Raw genomic sequence first — 25,405 nt, 5'->3', positions numbered from 1 at the left:
AACCGGATCCGTAATGCAGAAACGCCGCTCGGGAGCAGCGCGGAATGGAGGCATTTCTCGCTCTGCAACCGTTGCGCTGCAACCTTTTTCGTTTGCAGGATTGAAACTACATTGGACCATGTTAGCACCAATGCAGCTGAATTCTGTAGAAAGAGCCACGTGCCTATTTATATAAATATTAAGCCTAATACAGCCCATGTAGCCGCTCGACGCGAAACTGCTCGTGCAATAGAGACTTACCTCATCGAAGATTTGTCTCGTGACCATTTCACCCACCACACCAACAAGTTAACAACTTAACCACAAACTTAAACGGGAAGGCATCTTGTTTGCGTCGCCTCATTAACCAGTCCACTCGGATGCTCGTAGACGCGTTATTGAAAATATTGTATTTTTAAAGGTAAAAACAAGAGGGCGGTCTAAGCGGCCCTATCGGATGAACTAGCTGCGCAGTGAAAATACCTAAGTCACTCTAAGCATTTTACCACCAGTCGCAACTTACAAAGCGCGGAGATTTTCACGTCGACATTTCTTACCACTGCACCGGTACACCTACACCATTATTAGCGCTGCAGAACAACCAATGGGTTGTCTTGCAGCGCCACTTTTTAGAGTTAGTTGTTCAGGCAAGATAGTGACGGCTAAATCTAGAACTATGGAAACATCGGCGCGGAGCATCACGTAGGAGAAGGAGATGTGAGATTATTTAATACGCATTATGCATTTGGGCAAGACTGAGCCATTGCCTAAACGGAAGCAGGAAGCACGTGGTACGACAGGGCACGGGGCGCACGTCCTCCACACCCTCGTATCCTCTTCCACACGCAGGGGAGAAGGATTCGCGAAATGCGGCTGCCGTCGCTGAGCTGTGTTTGCTGTGGTTTGCGCTGTGTTTCCTTGTAGGTTTCCTTAAGCGTAAGTACAATTCAAAGTGGACCGCCTCTACAATATTCAGGTAAGTAGCTCCTACTGGACGAGTGTGAACTGCTGCAGTCTATAGGTATTTTGTAATTAGATTCTTTTGTATCTCGTTTTCAATCATGCATGCTTTCAGGCTGCTCGTCTAGCATTGCGCATCATGCAGCTGTTTTGTTATCAAGGTGTTGTAGTATTTACCAGCCGTAATATTGCAAAATACATCGCCGCACGCCATCAGTAAAGTCATAAGTGGCTGTCCAATTTCACAAAGTAAATTTAGTTGCTTGTATGTAACAAACAATCCCTGTAACAACATTTAATTTGGTGCGACATTTATGCGCTCTACTGCCCCCCTCCCCCCTTCTCTTTTTTACGCCTTATGATTTCCACTTTCTTTTTTCAGGTCTCAGCAGGAAATTTCAGCTATATTGAGTTGGGTTTATGCAAAAGGAAAGTCCACTGACATTCTAAAGGAATCGTCTTGAGGCCTGCCATGTTTCAGACAGGTCTCTTAATTTTAACCTCATCGCCTAGGATCTTGACATCAAATGTATCTGCCTATTTAAAGGCTGCGAAGAACTTCGTTAACAAAACTTTATACATTAAGCTTGAGCCCAACCAGCACCACTTGTGGCCTGTCCAACAACCTGTTTTCACACCTTCAGAACTGTCCCAACTACGAAAGCTCATTCCAGACATCTATTTTAAGGCAGCTGGAGTGTGCGCGCATCTTGACATCAGAGTTCTCCAAAGTTGCTTCAAGGATCCTGCTCGTAAAGAGAATCACTTGAAGCCATCTTTTGACGTTGTGCTGACGGATGGCAGCCATGGCCGCACCGATTTGGAGCTGTACGTTGGACACCAGTTCAACAAGAGCTGTTCGAATTTCCACTGTCTTGAGAGCAAGTTGACAGTCAACGATGCCAATGAGGACAGCTTTAATGGCTTCAGTCACGGAAGCAATGGGGTCCAAAACAATTCCACCTTTCAGACTTTTGAAAGTGTCTGTCTTGGAGGTACCTTCGACCGCCTGCATCTTGGCCACAAGGTGTTGCTCTCAGAGGCAGTGTTGCATGCATCGGGCAAGCTTGTTGTTGGAGTGACGGATGGTGACATGTTGAAAGGTGAATGGTCCAGTTGTCTTTGCTGTTTTCAGAACACAAGACAACTTTTGTGTTGATAGCCTAGGCGGACCGTTCTCATAGTAATAGTAAAATATTAACACACTGTGGAAATAATAACCTGGTAGGCTGGTAAATTAGATCAGAGGGGCACGTGAAACATGATTTGTGGATGCCACGGTAAAACATAATCACGTAGTTGCAGGTTTTATTCACTTCCATCTTATTTGTCAACTCCTTACAGACTCTGATATTATAGCTTTGTACTGTTTTTATGCAGGAAAAATAGCATTTGCGCACCTGTAATGCATAGGCGTTATAATTCACGTTTTCTTAAAACTAAATGAAACCGTGAACTGGGTAGCTCAAATATTTTTTGTGCTCATCCTTGAAAGCATTTACATTTTCAGTTTCATTTTAACTTTGACATATGCTTTGTCTTTTTAGCTTAAGCGGCTTTGGGAGAAGCATATTTTTATTTAGTGTGCCATCTAGAAAAAGAAAAGCATGGTGCCACTGATGTTTTGCACAGTAGAGCGGACTCCGGATAAACGAAACTCGCTTAAATGGAAATGCTGGATAAACGGAACGATGGTATCAACCTTTGTTATCTGCCCATAGGTTTAGTGGCAATGAACTTGGGTTACACAGGATGAATCTTTTTGTGAACTTTGGTAAACAGAACTGTCACCAACTCTACCGTATATCTCATTGGCATATGGAAGAGGAAAAGTATGACAAACATATCAAAAGGTGATGCTATGAATAGTTGATAATCAGTCTATCGGGCAGTTGCACGAAAGCTAATGCGAATTAAGGATGTCAAAGTTGCATCGGTGTTTTCATCATGAGTGCTTCGTTAGGCAAGTAATGATCCCTAAGGAAGAACAGAGCACTTCCCAGTGGAATCTTAGCCAGGTTGCCACTACTGCTTCATTCACACCACCAGCAATAAGAGACCTCAGATGATGCCCTTGTTACCTGCTTTAGGATGCATTTGAAGATTATAAGTTAGAACTTCGTGGTGAAGACTATGATTCTAGTGATGAAACACAGTGCATGTTACCATTTCGGACCGGATGGCAAGAGATGCAGTTGAAAGTTTGCAGTGCTATTTGGAATGGTGGTGATAGCAGTGATTATTGAGAATCCTTTTGTGCATAAACACAACCTCATGCAAAAGAAGCATAGAAGCAGAGCACAATGAAGTCTTTTTTTTTTTTCACCACAGTAATATTAAAACACTTGGAAGCTCTTTGAGTAAAATTATTGTTGGTCTTTCTGGCCTTCAGGTAAATGAAACTTTAAATAAACAGAAAATATTTTTCTGTCAATTCAAGTTCCGTTTAAGCGTATTTAAGTTCTGTTTAAGAGTCGGTGATATTTCTACAATTCATGTGTATGCAAAAGTGTATTGTAATGGCGCAAGCTGTTCTTGCGTAACAATATATATGTTGATTCCTAAGAATCAAACTTTAGTGATATCTTTTTGAAAGAAGTAAATTACAAGTGAGGTGTGTAATAAGTCTCTGACTTTACTTTTTTCTTAATCACTGGAAAATAGTTCATTGTAAACTGCACAAAGCTTCATGTAGAAGCATATTTTCATATGTGTAATCTGTGCTTCCCCTGCTTTCTTTCTTGTTTCACAGGTAAACTGCTTTGGGAGCTGATAGAGCCAGTGGAGACTCGAATGCATGCATTGCTAGACTTTCTGCATGACATCGACACAACACTGCACTATGACGTGACACCCATCTACAACCCGTATGGGCCAACCATTGAAGACAACGATTTGGAATGTCTGTACGTGAGCGAAGAAACCATGAAGGGAGGCAGACTGGTCAATGAGGAGCGAGCCAGGCGGGTGCGTTTCCGGCGTTTTAATGTCTGTGACCTTGTTGGTAAGACAAACAAGGGGGGGGGGGGGAAGGCTTATGTGACCTTGAGTGGGTTGATATTTTCACCTATATTTCCTAGGTAATCTTCAAGACAGTTTAGGAAAAGCATATTGCAAACAATGGAAAGTGACAGGACAAAGACAGAAGAAACACAGCTGTTGTCACTGTAGTCACATCTTTCTTACATTTCTTTTAATGGCGGGCCACCTAGCTTGGCACTTGACCTGAAGAAAAGCACACAAGTATCTACGGCCAGCGCAGATTTCGATTTAAGAGACTGCAGTTCATGACGCTATGATCAGCGTTAGTGAATTATCCCGACAATTTTTTTTTTGTCATCCTTGCGTGAAAAGCACGCTTCGTTAAAAACATCAACACATAGGTATGTATGCCCTTGGCACTCGCATAAGGCTATTTGTTTTTGTCGCATGTACCAGCAAACATCTCTCCTATTGTTACTTAGAGGTGAGACATGATAAGCAAGAGGCTGGGATCAACACACTGTGTGTTACTTTCTGAGCCTATCCTCCTATCTTATCTTTAAAAGTACCGCTCTGACCATGACATTGCCTTTGTGAAAGGAAGGCATTGATGCAAGGGCTGCTTGTTCGTTCTGTGAGATAAGCTTGTGCTTTCATCACTGTGTCACATTCAGCCAGTGCAAGAGGAAGAAAGCCTTTGCGCAACCTGTCCTGTGCTTACCTTATCATACAATGGTAGGAAAGTCACAGAGTACAATTAAAAGATGCAATTGGGCGAGTTTGTTATGCCTTGAGAAGGAAGATGATGCTGTAGCTGGACAAAAGAAAGTGTAGTCCTTTTTCATCTATTTTGTCCTATAAAAGCACAGTTTTTTTTTTACAGTGAAATTACCTGCTTCTGTTGCCTATATCATGCTGGCGGCTATATTACTTATATGACTATAGCATACTTATTGACAAGGATAATTTCAAAATAGACCCAAAGAAAGCTCAATATTCTGTGTTACTTTCACTGTGTGTCACTGTAGTCGCATATCTGCGCTAGTAATGGCTTATCTTAGCGTTATCTGCATCTTGGTTATGCATGCCAGCTAGGTAGTTTTACTATCATGGTATAGCTGTTTTGTCTACAGGTACCTTCATAAATTGACATCTTCTTGTAGTCCTCTTTCTGACTAAATTACATGCCTTTATTTTTGTTTCATTTCTTTTAAATCTAAGTATAGTGAAATTTATATTCTGTATTGTTGAAAATGAAATTGTAGGGTTTAACGCCTCAAAGCACCACACTGGGCTATGTTGAATACTATAGTAGGAGGCTCCGGATTGACCATACATGGTTCTTTAACATACACCCAAAGCAAACTACCCAAGCATTTTCCCATCCCTCTCCCATTAGAAGGCTGCTGTCACAGCCGGATATCGAACCTGAAACCTCATGCTATGCAGCAGAACGGCGTAGCCACTGAGCCACCGTAGCAGGTATGGTTCAGAACTGCTGCTAAAAGGCTCCTTGTGCAATGGGCGATTCAATGTGCTCAGGCCAACTTGGGGTATATGAAAGGCAGATTTAATAACATTCAAGGTGACGAATTGGAAGAAAATTCCACTTTCAATTAATCAATCAATCTTTATTTCCCACTTGCAAAAACACAATGTCGGCACAGTGTGCCTCATGTGTTACAGGCGCAATGCGCTGCAACGAGCCAACTTTTGCTTGGCTTCGCCCCTGTGCACCATCCAGCATGCTAGTGGAGACAAAGAGAGAAAGCCACTTATCAGTGCGATAACTCGGCTTATACTTGAAGGATTCAAAATATTTTTGCGGCATGACATTCGTGAGACGACATCCTTTAACAGTGAGGCCATTCTGTGATTAGTTAGAAAAGTGTTTCAGAGCCCCTTTAAAGTTCATCAATCAATCAGCGCATCAGTACTTGAGTACTGTAAAATTACATGCTTGCAAGCTATTTTGAAACATAAGTTTGGACCAAAACTCGAAATTTCGAGCTATTGAAAAATAATTTTAGTGCACCTGTGCATCACTGCTTCCAGCTACACATCACTTCATCATTGTACAAAAAAAGAGCTTCATTTGGGCTTTGGCCTTAATTAGGTGAGACATCTTGTGTATAATTGTTAAGTGGTGTGCAGTGACTGTGAAGAACGAAGCTGTTAAGCCCGTGTAATCGTATATAACTTTTATTATTTTATTTGCCTCAAGAACGCAAAGATCAACTGTGGATGCTGCAGTGTGTCTGTTCAGATTCACTCAGGAATTTTTTTTCCGTATAATGGCATTGGTCACGCGTGTGTCATGTTTTTCTGCAGGACTAAGCTGCATACTATCGTAGTCAAGCTTGTTGGTGGTGGTGCAGTGGCACATTTCATCCCCATTGGCCTTTATGGTCGCTTCGTGCATAGATTTAACTACGTTTCATTCTATGCACTTGGTTGAAACAGTACAGTGGAGCCTTGACATAACAAGCATGAATATGATGAATTATTGCATGTTTTGAATGAAATCTAAATAGTTTCTTGCCAATTCATCATGTAAAGGATGTAGGTGTGCTTGTAACAAGTACTGGTGCTAATGAAGGCAATCTTGCATTCGATGTGACTGCATTTTAAATATGAATTAGAGTTTCTGGTTATTACCAATAAATGTGAAAAAATACCTGGCTATTTCAATTTTAGGAATTCGGTTAAAACCGAAAAGTGCCCAATTTAGAAATTCGTCATGGCTCGTCGTAGGGGCCCGCACAGCTAAAGTCACAACGTGACCAGGCCCTCCCTCCCAAGCGAGTTGGGTGCTCGTGCTTAAGTCCCCTTACAAGCAGGCTTTCTTTTTCTCAGCCTCACCTTCATCATCATCATCATCGTCAGCCTTTTTTATGTCCAGTGCAGGACAAGGGCCTCTCCCTGCGATCTCCAATTACCCCTGTCTTGCGCCAACCAATTCCAACTAGCGCCCGCGAATTTCCTAATTTCATTGCTCCATCTAGTCTTTTGTCGTCCTCGATTGCGTTTTCCTTCTCTTGATAACCATTCTGTAACCCTAATGTTCCAACGGCTATCGATGCTTTGCCTTTCAGGTGAAACTGCGACTTGTTTAGTTGTTTTTTACTTTGAACATTCGTTACTCACTCTTCGCAATAAAGTTGTTAGACATCATGACGAAAGTTTCAGAAGTGAGGAGTTTGGGATATTATGGACTTCGGATAAAATGGACGTTTCTTTGTGGGATTATCAGGATCCGTTGTAATGAGAGTCAACTGTGTAAAAAAGATAGGTGTTGATAAATGCCGAATTTTCAGAGGAAAGTAAATGTCTATAAATGCCTTCCAAATTAAAAAAAAAAGAAAGACACGCATACACACACACAGATGCTGAAAAATCCAATCCCTGGTTATCGACTTATTATAAAGAGCTCTGACTGTATTAAAATTCAAGCATGAATTTCTTGTCCAGTAGTTCTCTTACTAATGAATTTGTGTTAAGAAAATTGGTAGTAAAACTTTGTTCTTGACACTGCTACGAAAAGTTGTGTTACTGTGATAAGCAGACATGTTTTGTGAATTCCTGACGGTTCTTTAAAAAATGTTGTGTTGACCTCTAGGGCATGTCTCCAATGGTTATCCGATCTGTAGGCCTAGCTGAAGATGTTTGTCGTGGCGTCGGTGAGGAATTTAAAGTGAGCTCGTCTTCACTGAGGCGGCGGCAGCTTGGCACAATCCTTACTCCACCCAAGGTATGTTTGAAGCAAAGTACAATTTCACAGTGGAGCTGGCTGTGTTCCCAAACTTAACAAATATAATTCTTCTTAGCATAGATTGTCACTGCTTCAGGAAGTTGTTTTCACAGTATTTAGTAGTCTATATTGTTTTGGAAAAGACAAAGGTGTGATGGGGGGTGATTATTTGAACAGATATGCCAGTCAGTTTCTCTTTTAATGCCATAAACATCGTTAAGACATGATTTAGCATCATCTTTTCAAAAAACATTTGCTAAGGGGAGAAGGACAAGTTTGTGCAAATAGTACATAACATGTTCAAGCTGATATGAAGAGCGAAGCGGTGTTTTGAGCACATCCAAAGTGATAAATTAATTAAAATGGCAATTGTAGAAAGCTTATGATAGCTTTCATAATTGTATGGGATAATGCAAAGTGTTTTGAGCCATTCCATGAAAACTAAAGAAGCCATACAAAGGCTGACACTAAAGCAGGTATGCTGATTCACGATGCCCACAATGGCCCATATCTGCTTCAAGTCAAGCAAACAGCAAACTGACTGCTTCATCATTTTTATTTGTTCTTGCTGTGTTTTATTCATGTTAGCATTTTAACTCCCCCAGTTCTCCTTACTCCTGCTTTAGGGCAAGAAATCATTAAACCAGGCAAGGCAACTGCACTAACACAATACTTTATATACCTTATTGCGCTTATGACCTTATGCTCTGCTGCACAGGCTCAGGTGTGTTACTGCTGCAGACAAAGCTTCAGTTATTGGTGAAGTAAGCCTTGTTGCAAAGAAAACAAGCAAGTGTGTACAGGGGGGGCCATAAGCATTCAAGAAACCATTTAGTCCCAACAGAATTAACCCCCCCAAGCCCTTTAATACATTTTTGATCCTTTCATGTAACACTGTATTACATACTACCAATGTCAAAAGTATTTAGGAAGCACAATCTACATTGTGAGTCCCAAAATGTAGTAAAAGTACAAAAGAAAAACAAACAAAAAACAATATAATAATAATAAAGTACATTCTCGAAGCTTGATATAGCAGTATGAAGCAGTAAGTGTGAACAACAGTGTTTCGTTGATTTAAACTTTGCTTTCCTGAACTGAGCAGAAATTTTGCTTTCTAGGAGGAACCCACATCCTATAAGCTTTTGATGACAACTGTACATATTCTGTTCATCTGTTTATAGCCAAGACCTGATCTTCCTGACCGACCATACCTTATTGGTGTGACTGGGGGCATCTGCACTGGCAAAAGCCACATCATCAAGACACTGGAGTCCCTAGGGGCGGTAGTGATCAACTGTGACCCGCTTGGCCACGAGAGCTATCAGCCGGGTACAAACGCATATTCCCACATAGTGGAGACCTTTGGTGACCGAGTGGTTAGCCCTGATGGCACTATCAACAGGAAACTCCTCGGCACCATAATTTTTGCAGACGAGGTGAGGCCCACTAACAAGTGTGTATTGCTATGACACGAGGTTCGTAATGAATGAATGAATGAATGAATGAAGTGTTATTGTTAGACACAATACAGTACAAAAAAAAAGAAAAGATATTATACAAAAGGAGGTCCTGAGGTCAAAAAGTGTAATGGGACCTCCTGTGCTGCATACAAGTAAAAATATAAACAGTAAACAACGGTCGTCCTTGAAAAGCCTTGAATATTGAAGGACCATTTTCAGAGCCTCGAGTACCCTTAAATTTTATAAAATGGAAGCCTAAAAAATCTTGACTTTTGTTTTCATATAAGCTTAGCGGACTTTGTTAGTGCAACACAATATCACGAGGCTTGCGCAATCCAAAACACAAGCCAGTCCAATGTTTAATGGCTTTGTTGCGTCGGTAGTTTTTCTTTCTCGTACTCTTTTTGTGTGTGTGTGTGTGTGTGTGTGTGTGTGTAACTAAAACAAATGTATTTGCTGCTTGATGTTGAAGAGTGTGTTTTTTTTTTTTTTCAAGCTGTCAAACACGATGTTGTCACACACCTTGAAAATGCTTTGTCAATACCTTGAAAATTCATACATTTTTTTTTTTCACTGCAAAACTCATACGTGTAAGCACAATGTAAGGAAGCTGTGATTGTTTTTCTTTTTTTTTTCTAATGACAAGGTTCAGCTCAAATTAATTTTTTTTCTTAAATTATCTGTTTCTGCATTTATTTCTAACAATGTTTGCTCTTTTTGGTATTGAGGGCAGGATAAATGTGAAAAAAAAAAAAAAAGAGAGAGATAGAAGGGAACCATCCCATCAAAACTATAGTTGCTGTTTTACGTCCACCGCATGAAAAATGCATCTTGGAGCAATCTCCAATTGCTTCCACCTTGCACCAGCTGACTTCATTCTATGGCTGCAGATTTCTAAATTTAATCTTGAAGGTGAAAAATTCAGCACAAAACCCAGGACCAGCGACAAAGAAGAGGTGAGACAAGCACCGACGCCGGTGCTTGTCTCGTCTCTTCTTTGTGGGTAGTTCTGGGTTTTGCACTGAATTTTTCACCTTCAAAATACCATGTTTCAACTAGCCCCAACCGAAGTTTTATTGAAGTTCCAAATTTAATCATACTACCTATTTCTCTGCTTTTCTCAACTGTGTATTTTTCCCCCTTTGAAACCATTCTGTTATCTTACTAGGCAACTCATTATCTGCTCTATGCATTATACACCACTTGCCCAACTCCACTTATTTATCTCAACTAAAATGTCAGCTGCACTCATTTGCTATCCCATCCATGCTGCCCTCCTCCTGTATTATTACATTACGCCTATACTTTTCCATTCTATCACTCAATGTGTGGTCTTTAGTAAAGTTTCAGCCCTTTAGTTTAGTGCTGTTAGAATGCACTGATTGTATCATTTTCAAGGATAATGGGAATTTGCTGTTTGTAACGAGAGTGCCTACCACAATCCACCATGGTTTCTCAGTGGCTATGGTTTTGGGCTGCTGAGCGCAAGGTCACGAGACCGAATCCCGGCCTCGGCAGCCATATTTCGATGGGGGCGAAATGCGAAAACACCCGTGTACTTAGATTTAGGTGCACATTAAAGTACCCCAGGTGGTCGAAATTTCTGAAGTCCCCCACTACGGCCTACATCATAATCACAAAGTGATTTTGGCACTTAAAACCCCATAGTTTGAGTGCCTACTACATGCACTCCTAACCATTTTTATTTGTGATTCATAGTTTGTAGGCCGATAGCGATGAGAAAATTAGCAAGTTCTTTCATTCGAGGCTGTACAGTTCTGATGTGCATTTTTTGAAATTGTTATGTCCGCTCCAGAGCTGCTCAGGTCAGAACAGTGGCCTGTTCTGCTCGCGAAACTAGCCTTGCTTGTCTCAATACAACCACCATTCTCAGAGCACAGTGCTCCCTTTTATATGCAGCCCTTTGTCATGAGGGGACAGTTGGACAGTGCCAGGGGCCAAAGGTTGCTGTCAATTTGCTTTGTTTCTGCTCTTGAATTCCGTTAATCTGACCCTGATGTGATGAACCAAATTGATCTAATTGTCCGGCAGACTGAATTAAGCAAGCAGCCTAAAAAATTTCATGACACACAATGCCGATTCATTTGGCAGTATTTGCCAGAGCCCAACACGCCCCCGAATCAAATGCATGGCCATTTTCTGTGACGCCATAGTAAAAATGTAACATAGAAATTACATTAAATTTCCTAATCAAGGTATAAATCTAACGTGCACCCAATTTACTAGCGAATGCAAATTTGTGTTGCACAATGGCAGCCGGTTTTTGAAAGTCAGCTCTGTTGCAGTACATGTGTTATGCGGTAAAGCATACGAACGCCATAAACGGGATTTTGGTTTCATATCCAACTACACCGCGAAGCCAATTCTCAGCCCAATTTTTCTCGAAAGAAATCCACGCGTTAGAATCATATAAATACCATAATCATACATTGTGGTCTATGGTTACTGCTTGAAAATCTTCCTACGGCAGTTCAAAAATAGGCATTTTCAACAGGAGATGACATGTCTAATGTATTCGCTGTCCTGTAAGCTCCACCCAGATAGATGCTGCCACAAAGGTGTTGCTATTGGGGTCAGCTTAAGGGTAAGGCACGTGCATGCTTTTGTGCCAGGTGTGAAACCTGATGGCTCGTGTTGATGCAGTAAGGGCACTCTGACTGCATTGTACCTTGGTACTAATTACATGTAACAAAAATGTGAGGCTTTGTAAATTTGTAATATCTTTTTTTCATTATGATTACCATATTTTGATGTAGTTTTTCATTGAAACCTCATTCATATTGAAGCTAAATTTGGGAAGCCTTCTTCAGCTTCGTACTTTTCTGCTACTTTTCTGAAGACTTGTAATTTTATGTTGCTCTGCTGACTCTTTTAATGCAGGCAAAACGACAGCAGCTAAACAAGATTGTGTGGCCAGAAGTCTCCCGTCTCATTGATGAACGACTTGAAGAGCACAGACGAAAAGGTACTCTTAGTTATTTTCGTTGGCCTGCTTTTCCTTGTAGGTGTACATTGCTTCCTTGTAGGTGTACATTGTAGGTGTACATTAGGTGTAGTTGCCTAATTTAGCAGGTTAACTTGGAAAAACTCTCCTCCTTATGCCCACGCTCTTGTGCATCATGATGTAAAATGAGGCCACATGCTCCACATGTCAGGTGTGTTGCAACATGCCAGATAGTCATCTCTGATGGGCATTGCATTTGTGAACAGCTAGAGTATTGCATTTGTAATACATTTTTATAACTAAACTGGAAACACACAATGACAGTGGCGTGATTCCACTGTGCAATAGTACTTCCAACAATTTTATCTGAAGTTGGGACTTGAAGAAGGGGGTAAAGCGTCTTCAAGTATTTTTTGTGCTGTGAACTTTTTTCATGCCTATTGTCAGTCTCGGATTAAAGAAGAAGAAGCACCTCCTTCCTGGAGGGAGCCCGTGGTCACAAGCACATGCAGCCAGGGCCTACCTGAACGGCAAAGAATAAAAAGAATGCCTGATGCTTGGAACCTCGCTTCTTGTCAGTAAACCGTACACCATCTTAAACATTGTGGTGCCAAAACCCGGGATCTACTATCGGAGACCACGGAAGGCTACGAGTGAACTGACCATCACAGAGAGGCTGCGATCGAAGCGGATGTCAAGACGATCTCTGAACACCAGGCTTATCAATGAGGCAAGAGCTCTTCTCAGCGATGAAACAGCCACCGCAGATCAGCTCAACACTCTTTACGGACGTCTCCAGGGTAATTACGATGAGCTGAACAAGGTCAATGAGGAGCTAGAGAGCCACATAGTTGATTAAGAGTTTGAGCAAGAATACATCACCGTTGTGGAATACTAGGACCAGCGTGATGAGTGAGCTGCTTAGCAAGCGAGACAGTGTTGTCATGTCATCAACACCGGAGCTTCGGACTTCATCGACAGTCAGTACAGCGGGAGTCTCTGGAGCTAAGCTACCCAAGCTTACCATCGCCCCATTCGCTGGTGATTTGTGTCGATGGAATGACTTCTGGGAACAATTCGACCAGATGATTCACCGCAACGGAAGCCTCATAGCGACGGACAAGTTTAACTACCTGAGGTTCTTCCTAAGAGGCGACGCAGTCTCAGCTATTGTGGGACTGCTTACAACAGAAGCTGGCTACAAGGACGCCATTGATATACTGAAGAAACGCTTCAGCGATAGAATGAGACTCGAACAGGAGTACTTCTCCAGGCTTCGTACTTTGACTTCGGTGCGTTCAAGTGACCCAACAGCTCTTCGCAAGCTGTATGACCAGATCATCATCAACATCCGCAGACTGGAGACACTGGGGGTGAGCAAGGTGCCCTTTTCCGCAATGTTGTGCGACCTGTTGCTGCGGGCTTTACCGCACGATATAGTAGTGCAGTACCACCAGTCTTGCACCATTCGGGCGACAAGTGATAGCAGTAATGCAGCGTCTATCATGGAGCTGAAATGCCTATTAAATTTCCTGTCCATCGAATTGGAGAGCTTAGAGAAAAGCCAGTTTGCGAATCCAGGAAGAGAGAATGCACCAAACAAATCTCGCCATTTCTGTGACTCGAAACCCACGTCTTCAGTTCTCCACAACAACACTATGAAAGTACCTGAGAACTGTGTGTTTTGTAAGTCGAGTCAACATTCCACGGAAGACTGCACACTTGATCTCCCACTATCGCAAAAGAAGCAAATTTTATCAGGAGTCATGAGGTGCTTTTGATGCACGACTAAAGGTCACAGGGCGTGTGATTGTAGACGCAAGGTTACCTGCTCTACCCGCCAAGGACGTCATACGACGAGTGTGTGTGATCCGCAAAAGGTAAACCAGTAGACACGGGAAAATGGCAAAACAACAGCCAGAATACCACCAAGGATCATCATCATCAGCCTGGTTACGCCCACTGCAGGGCAAAGGCCTCTCCCATACTTCTCCAACTACCCCGGTCATGTGCTAATTGTGGCCATGTTGTCCCTGCAAACTTCTTAATCTCATCCACCCACCTAACTTTCTGCCGCCTCCTGCTACGCTTCCCTTCCCTTGGAATCCAGTCCGTAGCCCTTAATGACCATCGGTTATCTTCCCTCCTCATTACATGTCCTGCCCATGCCTATTTGTTTTTCTTGATTTCAACTAAGATGTCATTAACTCGCGTTTGTTCCCTCACCCAATCTGCTCTTTTCTTATGCCTTAACATTACACCCATCATTCTTCTTTCCATAGCTTGTTGCGTCGTCCTCAATTTAAGTAGAACCCTTTTCGTCAGCCTCCAGGTTTCTGCCCCGTGCGTGAGTACTGGTAAGACCCAGCTGTTATACACTTTTCTCTTGAGGGATAATGGCAGCCTGTTGTTCATAATCCGAGAATGCCTGCCAGATGCACCCCAGCCCATTCTTATTCTTCTGATTATTTCAGTCTCATGATCCGGATCTGCGATCACTACCTACCCTAACTAGATGTATTCCCTTACCACTTCCAGTGCCTCGCTACCTATCGTAAACTGCTGTTCTCTTCTGAGACTGTTAAACACTACTTTAGTTTTCTGCAGGTTAATTTTTAAACCCACCCTTCTGCTTTCACTCTCCAGGTCAGTGAGCATGCATTGCAATTGGTCCCCTGAGTTACTAAGCAAACAAGGTGGTTGCTTAGTAACCAGCAAGCACAAACACGACTGTGTGCGCATCTTTAGGGAAAAATTGCCGTACCGTCGAGGATTCATCGACGAGCTTCCTGCAGACGCTTTGAGCTTGGGCAGTAACAGACGTCGCTTGTCGATATATCAGAGGTGTCATAGACGGAATCAGTCAGTGCACATTCATCACAGAACGGCTATCACGACAGCTGAAGTTGCAGTGTGTGGGCTCTACCATCATTGCGCTCAATACGTTTGCAAGCAAGTGGAATCGAGCAGCGCAGAAGCGGCGTGTTGTGCAGCTCTGTTGCGAAGCCAGTTCTCAGATATAGAAGTTGCCTTGCAAGCGATAGAAATTCCACACATATGCCAAGATATCGAGGCAAGTACAACCAGCTCACCATTCGTCGCGGAAATTCGGAAGTTTGGAAAGAACATCGCTGATCACCGACTATACGAATCCGTTGTCGGGGAAGCAGGCATAAGCATTCTCATTGGTTCCGACCAAATGTAGACTGTGATGACGGGTGAAGTCACTCAATGCGAGAACAATGAGACTGAACTCTAAGCTAGGGTGGATGTTTCAAGGCAACACCAACTGCATGGCATCAGATACAACAGCTTCGTGGATAATGGTCTGCGTACTGAAGACGAGTGTACAAAAGAGCGAAAAATTCCTCCACTCATTTTGGGAACTCAAGAGCGTGGAAATATTGGACGCCGTTGACAATGAGAGCAGGCCCAGTCCAGTATTGATGAAATTCGAAGAAACCATCACTCTTAGGGTTGGAAGATACGAAGTGATGTTGCCCTGGAAGGAAGAGGTCGAGCTCTCGGACAACAAGCAAGTCGCAATAACAAGGCTTTGTAAACTTATCTCCCGACTGTCGAGCAAGCAAGGACTTTTAGAGACATATGACAACACCATACGGGAGTACCTGCAGGCTGGACATGCGGAGATTTTTGAAGGGATACCCCTGGATCCGACAAAGGTTTATTATGTGCCACACAGGGAAGTGATCTGAGAGCACGCATTAACCACAAAAGTCAGAATAGCTTTCGCCACTTCTTCGAACGCCAAAGGGTGCTTCTCATTAAATGAATGCCTCGAAAAGGATGAAAACCTGTACCAGAATCTGGTGAAGATACTATTAATCTTCAGAACGCACTGTATAGCTCTGCTAGCCGACATTAAGAAAGCATTCCTTTAAATCTCAATAGCAGAGAAGGATAGAGAGAGATGCCTTTCGATTCCCCTGGTTTGGAAAAAAAAAAAAGCACTGCGTTTCTCCGAAGAGGAGATTCAAGAGTGGAGGATGACGCGAGTGCTATTCGGAGCAACATGTAGCCCCTTTCTACTGACGGCAACTATACTCCTTCACCTAAAGAGTATGCCTTCAAGCAAAGCCACTACCATGAAACTTTTCAGCGAGTCATTCTACGTAGATGATTTGGTGGTTGGAGCAGAGTCAGATGAAGATGCGCTTCAAATCTGCCGCGAAGCCAAAGAGATTATGCAGGAGGCAGGAATGACGCTAATGGTGGATCCACACGACGGACGAAATCCGTCTTTTTCGCGACGGACTGCGCATCACGTGACTACGCGTCACGGATTTGTGCCGTCCGCGCGTCGTCCGCGACCCCCACGGACGGAAAATGCCGAGCTATTTTTCGCATCCGGATTTTGGGGGTCGAATGCTGCGGATTTAGCCTAGCATGCTCTACAGTCTGGCAACGAGTGCGGCTTTGGGATCTTTCTGAAACAGCTTCATCGCTGCTTGGACCATTCGTGTCCAATTCGGACAAAACAACAGCCATTGCGGCCAACCGTCGTTTCCTTTCGATCTCCATTTTCATTCAGAGTGAAAACACCTATGACAAAGTCTTTGTTACACCGATGGCATCATCTAGAGCGAGTAGAAACAAGCAATTATAATAACTTACGGCCACTGAGATCCGCTCGGGCCGCCGCAACATCTTCGAGGCCATGTTCAGCCAATACAGCCACTCTAAGCCTACACGCCGAGAATCTGAGTATCGCTTTCGGAAACGGTGTTCACTCATCACGAATACATTGCTGTCGAAGCTTCTGGACACAAATTTAAACCAAATACAATCCTCAGTTTGAAAGTTACGGGCCACACAGTGGACGACGACGACTTGACAGGTTCGAGGCGGACGGCAGTCGCTTCGGGCGTAGCCGCCATCTTTATTTTTCCGGCGCGGTCGTCTACTCAGTCCGTCCGTCGTCTGGATGCGCTTCGCAGCCGGACGGGCGGCGGAATAAGCGTCCGCGGCACAGATTTGCGCGGAGCCGTCCGTCGTGTGGATACACCATAAGGAAAAGGACGACCAACTCAGATGGTCTGATTAACGCATTGGAGCATGAGGAACAGTCGGCAGGCTTTTGTCTCCCCCCCTCCCCCCCCTTATGTAGCGATTCTCCGAAAGTGTACATGCATGTAGTTTGGCACGTTTTGAGGTGGTCGACCTTAGTTCCAAGAAAAGTGGCTTTGCAGCACTGAAAGACCATTCGGGGACAAACAGGCGAGGAGGCAGCGTGGAACGGATGTGGCCATCGGAGGGGAAAGCCCAGTGAGTGTCCCCATTGGCCAAACATGACGACACCTGTACGGGCTCGTCGATTGGCTGAAAGTGACGCGACCTCGATGGACTGAAGGGGTTATAAGCCAGATTACCATTGGAAAGGGAGAGACGTTCAGAGACATGCTTCTTGCCGTGGGCGTACGATTTGCTGCCGGCCGACCATGACTCTTTACTGTTATTTTACTTGTTTTCTAAGCCCTTTACTTAATGTAAATAAACCTTCCATTCTCAAAATCCACCTCAACGTCAGCAACTCCTACACTCAATGGCCAGAGCACTCCAGTGCGAGCACATGCAATGTTAAAATGACAAACAATGGTTCACTTACATGTTCGTTGAACCATAGGCCAGAGCTTTGTGTCATCCAACCAGCTGCTGCCCATTAGTGGACCCGAAACAGTGGCGTCTGTCGCACTGTCACCCATGCCTACAACCGTACGGCCGCTTCGCTGGCTTTCAAGGCCAATCATGCCGGCGTGATCATGTGATCAAACATGGCTGCCCCCACGCGCCACTGCTGAAGACTGTCTATAGTCTCAGTCAGTCACTTTCAGTGGTGTCATTTTTTGTGTGAACAACAACACAAATCCCAAATGATCAATGCCGCATATTTATTACACCGTCTGCATGTTTGCAAAATGTGTCAATTTTTCAATTCTGTTGCCAAGCAAGTGCTGCCACCCTGTTTGGATACAAGGAATTTTTTTTTCTCTCCATAGTCTCTTGGTTTTCATTCCATGGCTTCTTTACACTAGTATTTCAGCGACTGCTTTTGCATCCGTGTGTGTGCAGGCACACTGTGGTTAGTTTTAATATTGTCTCACGGGCTGTTTCCTTACATATGAACTGATGTCTGTCTGGTTTCTTGAATGGGAGGGAAATTTGGGGAAGGTAAACAGGGGAGAATGAGAATTCCAGTCACGCACGGGTATGAAGATAAGGAAAGCATCATGATTATTCCTGGAGAAATATATACTCCTTGTCAGTCAGCCAAAGAAGAGGATAGTGCTCGTCCCGTCTTTTTCCTTTCTCGTCCATGTATGTAACACTGTTTTCTTCGACGGAACATATTCACCAGATTAAAGCCGGCGATGTCCTCCGTGACACGTTCACTGACATGGTCCGCAAATTCCTGCCACTTGTGTTTGCCTGACATGGGCGCAGCCAGACTGGAAGCCGAGCACTGGTCCTGGTGGTTAACAGCGGCTTCTCACCTAGCCATGACCTTGGGCAGAATGACTTGGGTGACGACGGGTGCTGGGGCAAGACTCAGACCAGCGCGCCAAAGTCTTGTCAATGTTGCTGTGATGCAGCACTGACACATTCAATCTTCTTGTGTTCCAAAAGCCTGCACCCGCTTGTGCTGCCACATTCTTTTTTTCTTGTGCGCTTCGTTTAGGCACCGTACTTCTTTCTTCTTTGTCTATTCAGCAATGACCAATGTCACCTGCTATCCTTTCTTGTCAATCTTGACAGAAAGGCTTGATGATCCTGAGAGTGAATCCTCACATCCAATAAATGCTCTCACGTCACCTACAGTTCTCAAGTGGATTAGATGTCTGTTATGTTACGTTACACAAAAATGTAACCCTAAAAGCAATTGGTTGAAATTGCAGCCACTGTTTTCTCTCCGCTGCAGAAGAAGAATGCTTGATACAACTAACATGTGACCTCCTATGTAGTGAATGTGTCAAATAGCACAGAGGGGGACGTGTGGTGTCTTTAGTTGGAACCCTACCAAAGAAAATATAGGTAGCTTGTGTAGGTTTATGCACAACAGCACTGTTGTCATTGATAATAGCATACATTTCTGAACCACAACACAGCTGCTGCTTGGCTCCTAAGGTTGTTGAAAAACTGCGACCTTCATAACTGTGGCATCAGTGCACTAGGCACTTTGTGTACAGTGTGTGGGACGGCATTCTGTGTGAAAGAAACCTTTAGCTCCACAAAGCTACACAGTACACACAAGGAGCTCATGACTTGCCAGTACATTTGAATGCACTTGCTGTACTGTCTTCATTTATTACATTTAAAGGGCTCCTCACCAGGTCTGGCCATGTTGAGCTGACAAGCGCAGAGCATACATTGCGCGATAACAATCATGTCTGCAAAGTATTACATCACTACGCACCGCGGAAAGATCTGAAATTTCAATCCGAACGCCGTTTCCCTCTTCACTCGTGGCCGCCGCGCTCCAAGACGGACCTTTAATGTAGTCAAGGACACTGGCATCAATGGGAAGTGCCGGCCTAACATTTTACTTTACAGGTGTATTCATTTTATTATGTTTCTACAATTTAGACGACCATGTTTGCCTCTCAGGTACCAAAGTGGTTGTCTTGGAGTCTGCACTTCTTTTGGAGGCTGGCTGGGAAAGCAAGTTTCACCAGGTGTGGGTGTGCGTCATTCCTGTGGAGGAAGTAAGTACTGGAATGAAGCCCCTGTTCATATTTTTAGGGAAGATCGAATACAGAAATTTTCGTGCCAAATAGAATACCATATTTATTTGAATCTAGACGAGCTTCTATTCTAGGTTGACCCCTGGAATTCAGAACATCAAAAAAATTTTAAAAACATTCCTTGGATGGAAGTCAAACAAAAAAGGGCATTTGGCTGTGAAAAGAACTTGCAACATTACTGAGCTGTTGCACTTTTAGAATGCTTGTACTATCAGATTGGCGTTAATTTCATCTCCTGCTTGACTAAACGAGTAGACATGGTTGAAGGCATGTTGAATAGACGGGCATCTGAACTTGTTCCAAGCGACGCCTCAAATGTTTGTGACCTCCTTGTCATCGCCTATATGATCTTCATTGTTATCAACATTTCAGGTTCTTTTTGTGTCTTGATAAAATCAGTGACTTTTTACACCATGTGGCATCATCTTTTCTGCGGTCGGCAGCTTCTGGTGGTTGCAGCCAAACTGTATCATTGAACCAAAGCTGACCCCTAACTTTTGTATATTATTTTTTAAGGAAAATTATCAGCCCATATTCGAGTAAATGTGGTATTATTGAAGGCTACCTCATTTGTAACGAGACATATAATAGAGGAGACTTGTATACAGCCAGACACCTCTACGATGAAATGACATGCTAGATATATGTAAAAAAAAAAAAAAAAAAGCAGCCTGTCGCATGCATCGAAAACGCTGTCATCCGCCGCAGCGCTACCAGTCGGTGACTGTTGTCTGTGATCGGCGTAGAAAATGCATGAAAAACATGCTTCAAACGCCATCACCTGTAGAAACCGACGTGTCCCGTCCCTGAGAGCTAGTGCCATTCGGCCCAGCCAAGCAGCTGAAAATCCAACTACGGATGAGACATTCGCTCCCATTGCAGCCCGCCTGACGTGGAATGCCGCACCATTTTTATGTAGCGGCCGTGGTATAACAAAGGAGTGATTATGTGCCTTTTGATTGCGTCCCGGCTTTCGTACGTATTGTGAACACTCTACAACGAAGACCGCTACGACGAATTTGCCTGTACAGTTAAACCTCGATATAACGAACTTCAATATAACGAAATTTCGCTTCTCCCGCAGAGGAATGCCGAGACAGTAAATGGAAACTTCCGTGGACGCAGGAGGTCAAATAATTTAATTGCAAGCGGCTGCTTGCAAACGCACCTCTCAATCACGTGCAGCCGATAAGAGCGACCCCCTAAGTGGAGGCGCATCATCCTTCGTATAAAGTCGAAGTGCGCAAGATCTATCGCGCCCCTTGCGCTTTGTGCTTTAGGTGTGAGTGATAGTGTGTGAGGATGAGACAAGAAAGATGGTAGCTTCATGAGTGCTGCCTTCTTGCGCGAGTAGAGGGAAAGAGGGGGAGGGGAGCGAGCTCGCGGTAATGCGATCAAGCACACGTGAGGGGTGCGGGGGGAGGGGTAAGTTGCCGTGCTCGCGATTTCTGGCACACATGCGTCTCGGCCGTGGCTGCGCATGTGGAAAGAGTGGGCGTGGCGAGACGGCGTGGCATCATGTAAGCTGTCTTCCCGCCCGTTTAGTATTAGAAGTTGCGTAATCTTGAGTTTCGGTGGCTCGTCGGAGCAATAAGCAGATGAAGCATTCACTTCCCGCTGCCGGCACTTTTCGTGATAGCTTTGTCCCAGTGCGGGCGACACTATCAGCCACGGGGGTGGAGTGCACGCGAAAGTGTGGCTGGCTTCGCTTAATTCGTACCGCCGACCTGAAGGTGTCGTCGACGTTGCATGAAACCGCATCGTTCGTCACCAACTTCCAAGTTCATTAAAATGAATTGCAAATTAATTGCCCGATAATTCGGAAAATTCTGCTGCCCCTTTGCATGGAAGAAAAATCGGTCGGCGACTGTACTTATCTGCAGAAAAGGTCGAATTTCAATACAAAGAAATTTCAATATAACAAAACAAATTGCTGATTTTACCTACTCAGTTATATCAAGGTTTAACTGTACAACAAAGAAATTCAGGTGTCCCTGATGGCCGATTTGTTTTTTTAATACGACCGCCATGTAGCGGTAATGCCGCTGCCCTCCGCAGACACCACTGAGCTGTGCTCTGCGCTAGCACTAACGGCAGTGTTAACAAAGCACTTGAAGAGCATGCCATTGTCAACGAACGCAAGTCATGGTGCACTGCTTCAGAAGTTGCTCCTTTCGTATGCTGGTTGTAACAAAGCAGTGGGTGCGACAGCTGACGAATACATTTCATGCTATTGAATTGACGATGCAGTCATAACAGGCAACAGACGATATCTTCAAAGCCATCTAGAGCCAGAAAAGACGCAAACATCAACTGAGGCAGCAGTAATGAAGAGCCTGTAAACAAACCAAAAACTTTGACGCCAATGCAGACATTACCGGGATTTGATGATGTACAGCTTTACTTTTTGTCGCTCCCATGTTTCGCCACAGACGATGCCACACTTTGGTGCAGTAAGGTCGGCTGCTTTCACAAACTCTCTCAGATTTGGTTGCTTTTGAGCACTTTTGCAGAACAGTTTACATTCTGCTGGTGAAAATTAAGCACTCGGAACACGTTCATGCAGTTCATTCAGAGCGCACAGAGGCACTATCCTCCTCAAGCTGAGCGCCCAGTCGAGATCCAACAGAATTCCGATCGTGTGGCTCTACTGACTGCTCCGAAAGCAGTGGAATGTTTGGCTTGTGCATGCTTTCTTTGGCACCAGCATCAAGAGGCCTCCGCATCCCAGCAAACTGAGTCTGAGTGCAGTAGGAATCAGTTGAATGTACCATGTACCTTCAATAGATCTGAGCTCTGTACACAGGCATTTAGCATTGCTTGCTAGCACTGCTCTGAACTGTGGTGGCAAACACGAAAGCTACTGCGAAGCTAATGAATGGTATTTTATGATTTCTGACATTTTCCTTTATCATGAGCAAAATAATAACATTAGTGTCCAGCCCTGTGATATGAAAAGAAATGATTCCGCTACACCTTTTTTGGCTTGAGTGATGAATTATTTCTAGTTGCTAATGTACCAAGCTTCTAAGTTCTACCCACCTTTGTTGAGTACTTTTAAACCCGCCATGGTGGAGCAGTGGCTATGGCATTCTGCTGCTGATCACAAGCAGGTTTCATTCGTGGTTGTGGTGGCTGCCTTCTGATGATGTCAAAATACAAAATCACTAGGCTACTTGGGTAGATGTAGATGCATGTTAAGTACCCCAGGTGTTCCAAATTAATCCCGAACCTTCCCCCTTTACTTCTATGGCATCTTCATAGCTCGTGTGTTGTATTGGAATATTAAACCCTATAATTTGATTTGATTTGAGTACTTCTGTGGAACCTCTCATGGGCAATAGCAGCTGCTCAGAAAAATGTGGCATTATGTTTGGTACAGCACTATGGCATGAGAAGTTGTAAGAATAGTCTACACTCTTCTGAAAAAAAAAAAAAGAATGCAGATCCCACGCATTGTGGGAATCGATGTAAGCGAAGCTTTCTGTGTAGTTTGCTTTGATTGATGATAATTAAGCGGTGATGTTGACAGCAAATGTTTAATTTCTTCAACATTTTGTCCAACACGAGAGTGGTGAGTTGAGGTTAAACGTTACCTTGCGTGTACCACTGCCGTTTGCGTAGTACACAGAACACACAGGGAGAGGTGTTTGCTTGAGGCCCCCCTTGTATGGGAACTGCCTCTTTTCCACCATCCTCTCTACAGTTCTATCTACATCCCTTTTTGGACTCGCACGTTAGTAGGAAGGGAAGCACTGCGGTTTCTGTAATGCTCTTGAGGGGGGTGATGGATAATCACAGCTGTCAAGAAGCTAATATGGTGACACCTAGGGAGCTCCAGAAGGCATTGTGCACATTCAATGTGGTGGGGTCCAAATGAGTTTCTAGTGTCGCCTTTCCTCTCCGAGTAGCTCCTGTCATGTGTACACACATTCTGAACCACCCCCTGATGCAGTGTACCAGACAGCAGCCGGCACAGCAGCAGCAGTGGGAAAGTTGAGGGAAGAGGCGAAGAAAGATTTGCTTTAAAAAGAAAGTGCATTGTTGATTGGGCAAGGGGTTTTTAAATGCGGCACCACACTTCTGGCAATTTCTCTGTCTAAAACAGGCGCTGAAGCGAGTGATGGCCAGGGACAACCTGGAGAAAGACCAAGCACTACGCAGAGTCCAAGCCCAGATGTCTAACAAGGAACGTGTGGACAAGGCTAATGTCATTTTCTGCTCCCTTTGGGATTACGCCACAACAGAACGACAGGTATGAATGTAAAAAGTGAATTTAGGCAGATTACTGCTTGCTGATAGTTTCGTGTTTTTTTGATCGTAAAGTTATTTCTTACACATTTTACAATTGCTGCTGCTAATAATTTAATCCTTTGACTTCTCCATCCCCAACTTCTGTACCCAAAATCTTGTACCTTGCCATAATACTTCCCTCCCCTTTGTTGCGTGGCATAACATAATTTTTTAATAAAGTTAACCCTTTCCCTACCATGGGGAAAATGGGTGTGTTTTGTAAGTTACACCATATTTTTTTTTTCTGAAGCAGCTACTGCACTCAATATATTATGTAACATATAAAGAAAAAGCAAATGAATGCACTTTTCATGCATAAAGGCTTTATTAATGAGATATATGTCATAAAAAAGATATAAATTGCCTGAATCAAGGTTGTGGGATAGAATTGAACAAAGTTTGTAAGGACACGCATGTATCTACAAGAATTATGAGATATACAAAATGTATTGCCATCTAATAGGCACTATCTCTAAGAAAACAAAAATTTTCATTGAACAGTTCTTCCACTGCAAAAATTAAGCTGAAGCACTACGGTTGGGCGTGCCATGCGGCGAAGTAGTTTCTCGGTGGAAAACATTGTGGAGTGTTGCATGTGTTGCAGTGCACTCTTGTTTTCTGCGCGGATTTCCTGTCGTAGCATTTCTAGCAGTTTCGATAAGTTTCCATCTTGGCAGACTCTCCAGCACTCCAAACAGCAACAAAGACGGGCCGAAGCAAGAGGCGAAACTGAATGGGCTGTGGCCGCCGATGTTCCGTGCTGGTTTGCGTCATTATCGCTCTTGGTGTCAGTCCAATGAAAAAGCAGCATCCTCAGACTCGCCGCTGCTCGATCCATTGATAAAATCAGTCGCATATGCAGCGGAATCACTAGATCTGCCATCTTTTGAAGCGCACGTGCGGTGGTTCCGGAGGCGGCCATTTTTGCTTTCTACTCTGAAGGTCGCGAAACTTCAGAGCATATTTAAAAGTCACCTCCAAGCAGGAAAAAAAGCTCCCTGCTTAAAGAACAAGCATAGAGTTCTCCTTCAAGTCCAATGGTGTGAGCAGTGCAGAAGGTCTCAAAAGCGGTGTTTCAAACCATCAATAGTGGGCTAACGATGCCTAATGGGTGTGGTAGGGAAAGAGTTAAAGGGAAAAGAAAATCTCTGCTCTCAACTTTAGTTGCCATTCCACCTGCTAAAAACTACAATTACTGACAGTTTTGTCCCTGCTGTGGTGGCTCAGTGGGCGTGGCATCGTGCTGCTGAGT

General features: G+C 43.8%; 2 protein-coding genes across 6 annotated transcripts in view; one reads left to right on the top strand and one right to left on the bottom strand.

Moving 5' to 3' along the window:
* Positions 1–452, bottom strand: part of LOC126541645 (uncharacterized) — a 129,466-nt gene extending 129,014 nt beyond the window's left edge. The window contains exon 1 of one of the 4 annotated variants that reach the window (XM_055076807.2): positions 241–452. In XM_055076807.2, coding sequence (XP_054932782.1) covers positions 241–267 — 27 coding nt within the window. In that variant the 5' untranslated portion in view covers positions 268–452. Of the gene's footprint in view, positions 1–3; positions 206–240 lie in introns of those variants that run through there. The other 3 variants (XM_050188502.3, XM_055076805.2, XM_055076806.2) reach the window with 3 other exon arrangements.
* A 253-nt stretch (positions 453–705) lies between these two features.
* Ppat-Dpck (Bifunctional Phosphopantetheine adenylyltransferase - Dephospho-CoA kinase) overlaps positions 706–25,405 on the top strand; it is a 32,007-nt gene continuing 7,307 nt past the window's right edge. The window contains exons 1-8 of one of the 2 annotated variants that reach the window (XM_050188495.3): positions 721–955; positions 1,322–2,042; positions 3,692–3,906; positions 7,541–7,672; positions 8,857–9,111; positions 12,037–12,121; positions 19,724–19,821; positions 23,969–24,115. In XM_050188495.3, the coding sequence (XP_050044452.1) occupies positions 1,412–2,042; positions 3,692–3,906; positions 7,541–7,672; positions 8,857–9,111; positions 12,037–12,121; positions 19,724–19,821; positions 23,969–24,115 (1,563 nt within the window). In that variant the 5' untranslated portion in view covers positions 721–955; positions 1,322–1,411. Of the gene's footprint in view, positions 956–1,321; positions 2,043–3,691; positions 3,907–7,540; positions 7,673–8,856; positions 9,112–12,036; positions 12,122–19,723; positions 19,822–23,968; positions 24,116–25,405 lie in introns of both variants that reach the window. The other variant, XM_055076808.2, reaches the window with a different exon arrangement.

The sequence above is a fragment of the Dermacentor andersoni genome, chromosome 2, assembly GCF_023375885.2.
Source record: "Dermacentor andersoni chromosome 2, qqDerAnde1_hic_scaffold, whole genome shotgun sequence".
Taxonomy (NCBI): domain Eukaryota; kingdom Metazoa; phylum Arthropoda; class Arachnida; order Ixodida; family Ixodidae; genus Dermacentor; species Dermacentor andersoni.
The sequence above is the reverse complement of the archived record's forward strand: the minus strand, read 5'-3'. Positions and strand labels throughout refer to the sequence as shown.